The sequence below is a fragment of the Protopterus annectens genome, chromosome 3.part0 (genome assembly GCF_019279795.1).
Source record: "Protopterus annectens isolate FY-2018-M chromosome 3.part0, PAN1.0, whole genome shotgun sequence".
In the NCBI taxonomy this organism is placed as follows: Eukaryota; Metazoa; Chordata; order Ceratodontiformes; family Protopteridae; genus Protopterus; species Protopterus annectens.
The window spans coordinates 1617335692-1617349319 of NC_056731.1; the positions used below are offsets into that span (position 1 = coordinate 1617335692).

General features: G+C 42.8%; 1 protein-coding gene across 1 annotated transcript in view; it reads right to left on the reverse strand.

Moving 5' to 3' along the window:
- The window catches only part of UBR5 (ubiquitin protein ligase E3 component n-recognin 5), a 3965620-nt gene that overhangs the window by 1024146 nt on the left and 2927846 nt on the right, over positions 1 to 13628 (reverse strand). Inside the window, exon 38 of the mRNA XM_044065648.1 lies at positions 11614 to 11725. Within this exon, the coding sequence (XP_043921583.1) occupies positions 11614 to 11725 (112 nt within the window). The remainder of the gene's footprint in view (positions 1 to 11613; positions 11726 to 13628) is intronic.

Consider the following 13628-nt stretch of genomic DNA (forward strand, 5'->3'; position numbering starts at 1 on the left):
CTCAATTATTTTTTCTTTCATTACCTCCCCAAATGCTGAAAGACTCTAGATGTCTTCTCTTCACCATAAAACCTACCACTTTAATCTTTCAATATTGTTACAAACATTTCTTCAGTTAAAATGTATTCCATTCCACTAAATTCTCTCAAACTCATTATATTACTAAACACACAATATAATCTCCTTTACACCCTTTAAATATCATTATTTGTGCAAGCAATGTAAGCAGGAAACTCACCCCTTCAAATATGTAATTTGACCTAAAGAAAGGAAATAACCTACAAAAAAATTTTGGAACTATTATCAAAACAAATGCTGTATGTTATTAACATATTAAAAGATAAAGACATCCTTCACCCCATAAGTTTATTTCTGAATTCCTGACAAAACCTCAAAAAGCCTACTTTTGATACATTTCATAATGATTTTATAGCCCATAATTAGCAAAAATATCAGTCTCTAGTTGTCTAAATGTGATTGTCTTGAGAAAGAAAACATACCATTCCTTATCATGTCCCAAGTCAATAAATAACATATGCACTCTTAATGAAGAAGCTTTTATGGATGTCTCTGGCTGGGCTGAAACACAAACAACAATGGTAGAAAAAGCCAGACAACTACACAGGGAAACTGGTTCAAAATGAATGAGCCATAAGGTACAGAAACTAAAGGAAGCCCAAAATCTGTAACTGCACTGAAGACGTAATGCTTGGAGAATGTGTGCTTGAAAAATCAATTGGAAATTGCAAAGACGACTGCAATGAGACATTCTTAATGCCTACAATGGAAACAACATCTACCAGCCAGTGATTAGTATCCTGCCAGCAAGAAAAAATAATGTAGTTGACAACCCATTGGAACGTATCTGCTAAACACCTGTAAACTCTTCCAGTCTCTGATGCAAAGGAGAGAACAAGAAGTCTGTCTTCCTAAAACTCTTGCATATAATGATCACCTGAGCTGCTGCACGTCCCAGTTTTGAAGGGTCTGATATATTTTAGTTTCCAAGTCTGTAAAGAAAACAAACTAATTTGGGGACAACTTTGGAACCCTCTTCTGATTGAAAATTGAGTTCAACTTGACAGGCACCTTATCCTTGTGAAAGACCAGCAGATTTTATGACTAAAGGAGATGGCCACAGGAAGAAGACTTTTTCAAAGACAATAACTTCCACACAGGCAAACTAACAGGTTAAACAGTGTATAGATTAATCATCCTTCTTGGTAAATAGCAGGGAGAAGACAACACTGTGATACTTTAAGGGATTACCCTCAGGTGACAAGCAGGCCTTTTCTTTTATGGGGTTGGCCCGCCTACAACAGGAAAAAGTGAAAGCAGTAGGAGTGTGTCTGCAGTGGCCAATCACAGGAGTGAGGTCTTGTTTCCTCTTTAAAAAGCCATTGACCAGGTCCTTGTCAGGTTGGATGTACAAAATCTCCACAAAAAGGGCACCAAGATCTGGTTCCTGAGCAACTCCTTCAAAGAGGAGGAACTTAACTGCGCCTTCTTGTTCACACATACAGCTGAATAAGCTTCCTTCACTAAAGTACCAACAAAATCATAATTGCATGGGAAACATCATATCCTACTGGAAGACCAATTAAATCACAGAAAAATCCTTCTCCAGCTCAGAGGCGAACTTTTCCAGTGTAATTGGCAAAGGTGAGCCGAACATACTACAGCCTTACTGCACAATGGGGCAAAGCACACCTATTTTAATCTATAAAGTCCCTGTTTAGTGTCAAGGTGGCAACATGTTAAGGACTCCAGGGACTATTCTGGACAGAGGAGATCACAAAGGAGTCAGCACTGGGAAGCTTAATTAAGTTGCTCTACTCATACATACAGGGGCTTCTGTAAACAGTATATGCCTTCTTAGAGGTAGACTCAACATGCCTCTAAGTAGCACTGATGGCATCCAGAACCTGCATACCTCCAGGAGATGACAAAAATTCTAAAATACAGCAAAATGGAACTTATGGAGAAAAAGTATATGAGCTTGAAGCCAGCCCAAGCAGTTCTTCAGAAGCCCAAACATCTCTCATCTGATAGAGAAGGGGGGTAGACTCATTACCCTTAACTCTCTAACAGATGATACGGGGATCCTCCAACTCGTCACTGGAGGCAGAGTGTGAAGGAGGATCACACATCCACAACCTGACAGGTATGTTTACATGAGGCATCAAACAAAAATGAGCAAACAGCTGGCTTGGTAACTGCTGTGGGCAGACCAAGAACCAGCTTATCAACACACGCCAGCCGAAGGAAACAAGCAGTAAACAAAACCCTCCAGGACTGGTACAGGCTTCAGATCAGATTCCTTAAGAATGTAATTTCACATTCACTGCTCAATTTCCTATCATACACCAAAGATCTGTTTCATATCTAGACCCCAAAAACCAAGATGTGCTGCGTGACACCAAATAAATATTCTTCATCTGGATCACAGCATCTTAAATTAGCTGCAGGGTAGATTCATCTGACAAGGACAGTTCTTAGTACCAATTAACTTTGATTCATGACCTGAAGACACTAAGGACTGTGCATCCCTAAGCCTCTCATCCATCCCAGTGGAGGAAAGGCTACAGCTCAAGATGGCTAGATTACAGCAAGCTCTCCACGAGGGACTGTTTGATCAGTAAAGCTTACCTTTAGGAGGATCAGGCTCACAACTTACCTGTTTGTAAATGCCTTTGTGGTTATGTTCCAACCTATGCATATAGCAGTAAAGAGGATGTTACAAATAGTATCTGCACCAAAAGTTCTCAAGATTTGCTATTGTTTTGGCCAAAACATCTCTTTTCTCCACCTGACTGACTGGATTGAACCCCTGGCATCTGGGAAAGCTGTCAATACCATGCTCTTCCACAACCAGTAAAGGCAATGCCCATGACAGACAACCACCTGGGCACTAGTTAATGGTAGTATACAGCACACAAATGCAGAACTTTACCAACAGCAGCAAAGTTAGAGATGCAAACTATGCGTGTGTCACAAAAAAATATATACTGAGCTGTAGGGCTTATGTAACTGGTGGTTACATCACAGCATATGGTAAGAAAGCATGATGATGTCCTCTAATACGTGATTTTACAGAAAGGAATGCCACACTGAAACTGTTGGAGAAGCTATAACTAACCTAAAATCCATCATACAGGTTCCACAAAGTTGACTGATCGGTAGTTATTAGGCATAAAGTCCAGGAAACCATTAACACCAGTCCAATTTTCCCAATTTCTTCACAGTTTTAGAAGGTTAAATGAACTGCTGAGAGTCACACAGTCAACAAATAGGAGGCAAAAGAAATTAAACTGTGGACTACAGTAAGCAGCCTGTTAACAGATGATAAATGTAATCACCTGTACTGATTACCCCACTTAGTATTGCACTTCTCATATTATATACATGTGTGTGTGTAGATTGTTCTTTTAAGACACTACTGCTCTTCTACCCTGCAAGCAAGATAAAAGAAAGATACACTCTTACTATTACCTACAGAGAAAACTCTCCTTTTTGGATAAAAGGCTTGCATTTTCCTTCCCATGTGCATCTATTTCAAGAAGTTTACACAAACATGTTCCTATCACAACAGTGCTAGGACATCACATGCCAAATACATAAGAGTGCTCACTCCTCATGTCCACCAGTTCACAGCTCAACCTATAAACAGTACTCCACCACATCAAAATCAGCAGTGAAGATCTGGTGCCCTTGCTGTTAAAAAGTGATACCAAAGAAAATAAGAGCCCAAGATAAAGAGAAACTAATGACAAGGGAAAGCTGGAAGAACTGACAACCTACAGAAGTATAGAGGGAGGACATTCCTAACCAGTCAAAAAAAGCACTGGCATAGATCAACAGATATGTTAAGAATGTAACAGTTGCATCTAACAAGCATACTTTCTAGAAATGGCCTAGCCTGACCATCTCCCAGGCAGTACCATACATTTATGTGGAAAGAAGACAAGAAAAAACAAGGATCAAATATAAGGCGAAGTACTGAGAAACACCAAGCCAAAATGCCTTGGCCATAAATATAAAGCAGGGAGCACTATCGGGGAATGGATAATTGAAGTTCCTACAGCCTTGATGATGCAAACCTGCAAATGGCATACTGGTAAGCACAAGAGAAACTACTCTAAAACTGAGATAAAATACTGTCGATTATTCCAGTGGGCACTCAATGGTTCTACAAGACCAATCCTCCCATTCCCCTCAAGGTAAAGAGGGTCGAAAGCTCCTTAGTCCCAGGCACCTGGAGACAAACCAAAAGATAACTCCAGTACCTGTAATTACTGGAGGTGGGGGAATAAGAGACTTCTCAAAAACAGTTCCCAAGAGTACGAAGCCCCGTTATTTCAAGAAGATGGACCCCAACCAACACAGACCCAGACAAAAAAAAAAAAAAAATGCAGCAGGACAGAGAGCCTGCCAGGAGTAGAAGGGGGCATAAATGCATCTCTCACATCCAGATGATGTCCCAAAAAGGGAGGGGATTAGATAGGCTCATGAGGCACACTTGGCCCCATGTGGATCCCCAATGAATTAGATGCACCCCGTAAACCAGCCACTGACCAGCCCAGAAGACATGAAGGTGGGCAAGTGCCCCCCCCCCGGCAAGGCAAACAAGAATAGGAGGTACTCCTGGGGAGAACAAACCCCCAAGCTCTAATGCAGTCTTAGCTCATAGAAGTACAAAAATACATATCTAGGCATACAACACAGGCATGTTGACGGGGAAAGGTTAGCACTCAACCAACAAGCCAAGTGACCAGTCAACAAAGGCCCTAGGAGTACAGGAAGCATTCTCACAGTGTTGCTACTAAGGATCCCCAGGAAGTACCAGCAGACAACACCTCGTCCCTTTCCTAGAAATCAAAGACAAAGCAAGCCTCAGCTTCCACCCCCCCCCCCCCCCGGGAGAAGATGCAAAAAGAGTTTACTAACCGCGCCAAGAGTAAGACCTGAAGACTGTCAAAAATAAGGCTGTATCTGAAAAGCTGCATCCCCCATTTTTTTTAACCTACCCAGACAGATGGTGACTGGCTTGTTTTGTGATTATGCACCAACTTCAGGTAGATGAGGAAAGTACAGCTGTGTACACTTACCATAAATGTAGATGTTCGAGTGTATTCACTGTTGTAGTCATCACACTTGGTTATCCTGCCAGGGGCCCGAATACCAGAGGCTTAGTATTTCTGCGTCGGTTGCTGTCGCTTCAGGACTGACGTCAGGTCATCAGGGGTATAAAAACAGGCAGCCATCACCATTTCATCAGTTTTCCTTGCCCCAAATGTCAGGAGCCCCCAAATAGGGAGCTAAGTTAAGGTGGAAAAATACCACCAGTAAAAAGTAAATACGTAAAGCCCTGTAAGGCGTGAGGAAGAGAGAGAGAAAGAGACAAGGGGGTTGGAGGGTGGGAAACCATGACTGCAACAGTGAATACACTCGAACATCTGCATTTATGGCAAGTGTACACAACTGTACTATGTTCTTCGTGTTTCAAATCACACTTGGGTTGTTTCCCAAAGCTGAAGAATGGGTGGAGGCAGTCAAGAAGAGTTGGGGCTGGCTAGTATGCCCTGCAGGACTGCTGTTGTAAAGCCCGTCCTGGATTTGGAAAAGATAGGCAGGTGGTAATGCTCGGTGAAGCTATGAACAGAACTCCAAGTAGCAGCTTCCAGAATGTCCATGGTAGGGACTCCTCTGAGAAAGGCTGCAGAGGTTGAAGTTGCCCTAGTGGAATGCGTTCTGACCCCCTGTGGGGGTGGTTTCCCATGGTGTTTGTAACAGAAATGGATACAATGTGCTATCCATTTGGAGATTGTTTGTTTTGATATGGCTTGCCCTCTGCCCCTGGTGCAAAGCTTACTAGTAACTAGTCAGCTTTCCTGAAGGGCTTAGGCCTATTAAGGCAAGGTAGAATCTGAGCTGTCTTGTGCACATCTAAAAGAGTACAGGCTCCTTTCCCCTTATTTTGAGGATTAGGGAAAAAGATGGGCAAATGGACAGATTGGATGAAAGCCACACTGGACATCTCTTTAGGCATAAAAGTTGGATTAGTCCTGAGGGAAAACCTGTCAGCATGAAAAATAATGAAGGGTTCCACAGCCATAAGTGCTTGTAGCTCAGACACTTTTCTAGTTGAAGGGATGGCCAGAAGCAAGGTTGTTTTCCAAGAGAGGAATTTTAACTCTGCTGATGCTGCAGGCTCAAAGGGGGGGGGGGGTAGCATGAGGTTTTCCAACACAAAATTAAGGTCCCAAGCAGGGGTGAGGGCTCTTCTTGATGGCCTTAAGTTGTTAGCTCCTCTCAGGAACTGCCTGATGAAAGGGGATGAGAGAAGAGAGGTGGCTCAGTGCTGTAATGAGAAGAGATGGCAGAGGCATGGATCTTAATGGAAGATAAGGACAGGCCACTGTGGAGCATGTCTGCTAGGTAATCCAGGATGAGAGGTAAGGAGGGCTGTGCTGTATCCGCTCCTTTAGTGTGAATCCAGGAACAATACCTTTTCCACTTATCAGCACAGGATTTCCTTGTAATGGGTTGTCTGACTTTAAGTATGACATCCAGTACCTGCTTGCTTAGGCTGGCCACTGGAAGAGAAGTCAAGGAATAAGCCAGGCTGCAAGGTTCAGGGTCTGCAATTGCGGACTGAAGATCTGTCCCACCTGCTGAGTCAGGAGGGTTGGGATCTGGGGTGGTTGCCATAGGGGCACTGGTGACAGACTGTGCAGTAGTGGGTAACAGTGTTGACATGGCCAGTCTGGGGCAATCAGGATTGCCCTTGGTCTTTCCTGCCTCATCTTGGAAACCGCGGTGGTGCAGTGGTAACGTTGTTGCCACACAACAAGAGTTTCTCCCGTTCGATTCTCGGCTTGGGTTGGGAGTGCCTTCTGTGTGGAGTCTGCATGTCCTCCCCGTGGTCGAGTGGGCGTTCGAAAGACATGCGTTGAATGGGCGTGCCTTCGTTGAAGGTTGGTGTTGGGCTGGCAACTCGGCACCATAAAAAAACAACTGCCAATCATTAGCAGGCCGGAGTTCCGCTGTGGCAACCCCTAACCGGGAAAACCAAAAAACAAACAACAACAACTTGAGTAATACTCTTGTAAGAAGAGGCAGTGAGGGAAATGCATAGATTGAGAGGTTTGCCCACTGGAAGGATAGGGCATCCACTTTCCAGGCCTTGCTGTAAGGTACCTTGGTGCAGAATTTGCTGAGCTGGTGGTTGTAGGGGGAGACAAATAGGTCCACCTTCGGGGTACCCCATTTCTGGGTCACAAAGCTGAAGGTGTTGTGGTTTGCCACTCGTATGGGTCTAGGAGATTTCTGCTTAAATTGTCTGCCAGAGAGTTTTGGTTGCCTTGCAGGAACTGAGCTTGTAGGTGAATATGCATGGCTGAGATCGTGTTCCACAGGACCATGGCTAGCCTGCAGAGTGGGTAAGAGTGGGTTTCCCCCCTGCTTGTTGATGTACCACATCACTGTGGTGTTGTCAGTTTTGATTAGTAGGGGCCCCGGTGAGAGCAGGGACCTGAAAGCTGTCAGAACATGCTGAACAGCTAGCATCTCTTTTTGGTTGATGTGCAGATGAATTTTGTTGGGCTTCAATGGCCCTGAATACACCTGCCATCCAGATGTGCACCCCAGTCATAGTCTGATGCATATGTGGTTATTGTCTGTGCGGCATGGGGTTGTGAAAATGGAAGTCCCTTGTTGTGGTTGCATGCTGCTGCCCATCAAAGAAACTCTTTCCTTAGACAAGGTATTATAGGTATGACAGTTTCCAGGTCCTGAGAATGTTGGCACCAAAATACCACTGAAGTTTACTCATATGCAGTCTGGCATATGGGATTAGTAGAATGCAGGAGGCCATGAACCCTAGAGCCTGCAGGATTTTCCTTGCGGACAGCTGGGTTCTGGATGTCATTTGACTGAAGTAGACTGTCAGATAGGCTTGTTTTTCTGGAGTAAGGAATGCCATTTGGGATGCTGTCTCTAAACTTGCTCCCTGGAATACAATTTTTTGACTGGGGACTAGTTTGGATTTCTTTTCATTGACAGTGTACCCCAGGGAGGTTAGAAGGTCCTTTACAAATGTCAGGTGCTGTAACAGCTTTTCCTGACTGTCTGCTTGAATCAGGCAATCGTCCAAGTAAGGGTAAATTTGAATATTTCTCTGTCTGCAATAGGCAATGGCTGGAGCCAGGCATTTTTTGAAAACTCTGGGAGGAGTGGATAAGCCAAAGGGAAGTGCAGACAACTGATAATGCATAGATCTTGCCCTGAAAAGTAGATATTTCCTGCAGGAGTCCCTGATTGGGATGCGCAGATAAACCTCCTTTAGGTCTAGGGTCGCTAACCAAGCATCCTTGGACAGCATAGGGAAAAGATGCTGTAAGGTGAGTATTTTGAATTTTGGTACACCCAAGAAGGTGTTTAGAATGGATAGATCTAAGACTGGACGCCAGGTGCCCTCTTTTCTGCGTACCAGGAAAAGTCAAATAAAAACCTTGGCCTATCTGTTCTGCAGGAACGGACTGAATTGCCCTTATGGACAGCAGGGACTGAACTTGGTTTTGTGCCTCTGTCCACTGGTTTGGAAGAAGGTCTGGGAACCCTTTTGGGGTTGGGAGCGTATGGTAATAAAATTTGTACCCCTGGGATACGACGTTGAGGACTCATTGATCGTTGGTGATGGAGGTCAAGTTTTTTGCATGGTGGGCAAGTTTTCCTCCTAGGGGCACAAGCAATTGGCCAGAGGTGAAGAGTGGAGTTGACAAGTCATTGTGAATTCTTTCCTTAAGGGGGTGGCTTAGCACTCCCTGCTTTAGAAGTGGAGGTACTCCATTGCTTAGATCTCTGCATACCCTAAGACTGTAATCTGGGGGGGTCCGTTTCCCCTGGGTCTAGTTTGAGATGCCCTAGAGGGGGCAGGAAAGGACCAATGTTTTGAGGGGCAATGCCTACTGAATCTTGGAGGCTGCACTTGCAAAAAAATCTTTGACTGTCTGCATAGACTTAGCCTTTTCTTCCATCTTTTTTAAAATCTCTTCTGCTTTGATGCCAAACAGATTGTCCTTGTTCAGAGGAGCGTCCAATAATTTTGATTTGACATGGTCTGGGCAAGGTCTGCTCCTTAAGTCAGGCATGCCTTCTAAGTACAGAACCTGTAACTGCTGCCCTGCAAGATGCTTCAAGGGCTTCAAACCCAGATTGCAGGGTATGCTTGCTGATTTGCCTTGCAGAATGCATAAGATCCTGTAATTCTTTATTTTCTGCACAGTCAGGAAAGGTAGATAATTTATGCTTAATAAGTTCCATAGTATGTTGCTGGTATTTCAGCATGTGGAACTGACAATTCAATGCTCTAATGGCGAGAGTTGCAGAGGTTTATACTTTTTTACCCCATCTGTCTAAAGCTTGGGAAATCCTGTGCGAGGGGGTGGGATTCTTAGCATCAGGAGTTAGACTGGACTCCATAAAGACATCATCCAAAACATCCAGAACAGGAGGGATAGCCAAGGGTCTGTGTGCTCTGGTAAATCTAAAAATTCCCAGCGTCTCTTTTTTGGACTGAGGATAATCCTGGCATTCCCAATGGAAGTGCTCTCAACGTATGTAGGGTTTCACCAAAAGAAAAATCATCTGGAGGGGAAGCAGAAGGAATGGATTCCTCTGCATCTGAATCCTCATAGGCAGATAAGGGCATGTCTTCATATTCAGAAACCTCAGAGTCGTCGGACTCTTGGTCAGATATCAGATAAAGCTGCTGGGGACAAGTCTCTTTCTTTTACCAGGGGAAGGCTGGCTTCCCCTAATCAGCACGATCAAGTTTCTGCCATTTTAAGCATCTGAGATTGTGGCAAAGAAGCAGGCGTTTGAGTTTGGGTCATCTATTTTTTCGGCATATCTCGTACTCTTGGCCTTACAAACTTGGTAGTTTTAGAAAGAACAGAAGACATTAAAGAAGTCGTCGGTTTGTGTCAAATATCGGTAGTGCGAAGAACTTCCTCAGAAGTCGCTGCTTGCACAGCGGCTCCGGACCCATCCAAAGTAGAGACATCCGCAGTTTGCATAGTCAAAGAAGAGTCTTGCGGCTTACAAGACACCAAACAGAGACTGCGAATCCATCGAAGCAAGCATCAGGGGCTGCGAAAGCACCTCAATGAATACTGGCGAACTGGCGACTAGCTTAATGGAAGCGTTGTTGGCAGTTTTGGACCTGTGCGATCTGTCTCTGTCTTTACCCTTACATTTTTTCGGAAGATCGGTAGTCAGATGGCTTACCGAAGCCATTTCGGAATACGGAGATCGAGAATGAAAGTATTTAGCTACAATAAGGGCCCGACGACAAATAGTTCAGGCATTGAACAAAGCACAAAACCAACAGCGAGGTACGTCATGGTCTGGGCCTAAACAGGTGATGCAGTAAGAATGAAAATCTTGGTGTGGTATTTACTTTCCACAGGCGAGACAATTGTTAACTTTTTATGACATCGGTTAGAGCAAGAAAAAAGGATCCCCAATGGGGTACTTAGATTTAGAAGCCTTCAAGATGATTCAATTTCGGAAACAAAAACTCAGATAACAGGTGACCGGCACTCGTGCGAACTGCTTCTGCTTCGTGGCTCCTCGGCAAGAAAGACTGATGGAATGGCGTCGGCTGCATGTTTTTATACTCCTGACGACCTGACGTTAGTCCTGAAGCAACAGCAACCGACGCACAAATACTAAGCCTCTGGTATTCAGGCCGATTGAGGGCTACCCCTGGCAGGATAACCAAAGTGTGATGACTGCAACAGTGAAACACAAAGAACATCTGCCAGCTAATGCACAAAGATATGGAAAAAACAATTTTTCAAAAAAAATACTCGATTGAAAATTTTTAGAACTGCCAATACGAATTGCTACGACAACAATTAAAAATGCAGTACACAGAGAAAAAGCTAAATTAATACTTGCCTTTTCAGATAATCCAATGAACTGAAGGATACATTATGAAGTGGCAAGGCAATTGTTTATTCAGTATCAAAAAAGGAATGAAAATGATTTAGGTTATGTTTGCAAATTAATGCCAGGATTCATGGAAATGGCCACTGCATGGGACATAATCCTGCAACACCTGAGGATGCCAGACATCACATCTCACCAGATCAGAATGTGCTTTTGATTTAAACACACTATATATTATAAACACAATGCGACAATGACCCTTATGATTAACATACATGTACGTTATGTGAACTGCATACACATATATACAAATATTTTTTTTACAAACAAATGTGCTCTTGCAGAAAGCTCTGTCAAAATATAACAATAAAAGAGAACCAGGAGAAATCCACTGTGCTAATGGAATAACCTACCTCTCCTTACTTTTGTGGTCTCCCATCAATAATGCAGCAGAGCCCAAAGGAAAAGCCTTGCCCTCCCCTCTAATAAATGAGAGTACAGTGGCTGGGCAAGGAAAAGCACCACGTGGTTAAGTAGTTCATACTGTAATAATCTACTGCCTGGCTGGCTTGAAAGAAAGTAAGTAATAAATAAGAAATAACTTTGTAGAATGAAGACAGTGAATGAGGATTGCTCAAAAACATCTCAAATACTTGCCATCTTCATCGTGCTCATCATGCTGGCCTTCTGTTTCGGTGTTTTCTTCTCCTTGTTCTTCTTGCTCATCATGATGATCCTCTTCCACAGCTACTCCTTCAACAACTTCAACCTGAAAGGAAAAGCCAGAATTTACCTTACAGCACAGCTGCCTAAACTCCTTTAACAAAAAAGTGCTAATAGCATCAAATACTTGAAACAAAAATATTCCCTTAAACAGAGATTTCTGATACAAGGTCCTTTTCTTATAAGTAACTATCAGGCCACAATGGCACTGAGGCAGTGTGTTCTATTACAGCCACTGACGTAGGACAGAAAGAAGTTCCAATCACTAGAGTGTCTGTAGGTGTGACAATGTCTCATGCAGGAAGGCTTTTTTTTTTTTAAGGTGGTGGCATGACGGTCCCCTGAAGCCTTGAAGCTGCTCCCTCACAATGTCTGATGAAATGGCAGGGTGTAATGAGTCAGGGAAAGTGTAGATGTCAACAAATATCATAAAGGAGCAAAACAAAGGACATCAACATTACTGCATTCCTTGCTCCAAGGAGAAGGCTACTGAGGTCCTGTCCTACAGAGCAAATGAGAATATCTGTATGAAAGTTGTCATATGTATGCATTTCAGTGTTCATGAAGTGGAGAGTTAATAACCTCAACCACAAATGAAAGAACACAGTCATCCTACTTCTCCTACCAACTCCTTTTTGAGTGGTCATTTCTGAAAGTTGACTCAAAGCCCTTTCTTGCAAAGTCTTTCATAAGAACCTAACGAATCCCCCTATGTAAATTTCAATGAGTTCTAACCACAAAAGCAGGGAGGACAAAGGCAGGTCAGCATCCAGGCATTTGATGTCCACAGTACCACAACTTCCAAAGCCATCCAAGTCCAGTCTGTTGTATCTTTGTCATCTAATTTATCAAGTCTTTCCTTTACATTCACCATCTGGAATACTGCAATTTCCATTCTATAAACCATGTTAAGTTTTGGAGTGTCCAGGCAATGCAGTGTTTGTTGACTCCATTCCTAATATCTTTGATACGCAGTGGTCTTCTTTAGCTTAATGAAGTTTTGAAACCTCCATTGAGAGACTATTATTATCTAAAAGCTGCCTCATACTGAAGATGAACTTGCTGGATCAGCAATTTTTACACTAGCCATTTTGTAGCCACAGCTAAATGCTGACAATCATAAAACATGCTCTAAACCAGTTTCAAATAGCTGATAAATATCCATTTCAAATATTTTACCACACACAGATGAAACAGCCATGGTGCATCAAAGCAGATAAGACATATAATTGTTCCAGTCCTCAGTTCAATTCAGGTATTTAACCATATTTCCTCTTACTTTCCTTACTAAGGAGTTCCTGTAAGACTATAAAGGAAGGTTTACAGCATCTGCAACATCTGTCATATCAAAAAAAAAAAAAAAAAAACACGCACCAGTGTTCTCTACTCACCTTAAAAATAATGTAGAAAATAAGACATAAATAGACAAACTGCTCCCTGCATCTGCAACTAGGCTAAACAACTCTTCAAAAGCACTAAAAAACACTGGATAAAAACTAATGGCAAAGAACCAAAACCTCAAGAACACAACCAGTAAAACACAAGAAATACTCAATCCACAGTAAATTTTATTGCAATACTTCAGCTAAGCCCTTTCATCCTAAAACAACCAACTTCCTCAGAGCTGAAGGAATACACATACATAAACCACTTAAATATATATATCAAATCACAATTTCTATACCCCCCAAACAACTGAATTTACAACCATGCAATTAAAAATTAAAAAAAAAAGTTTGGCTAAAAATGGAATAAAAAATGGCTACCATTGTACGTCACATACTTTTTAATCATTACATTACTTTATTTTAAATCTCCTACATTTACTGTGTGACTTCAATGCACTCTCTAAATTTAAATGACCAACTGACTCATGATGGCCATCTTGCATCACATTTAACTTCAGAGGTTCACATGCGTGTACTAGCCTAACGACCATTGGGCCTTTT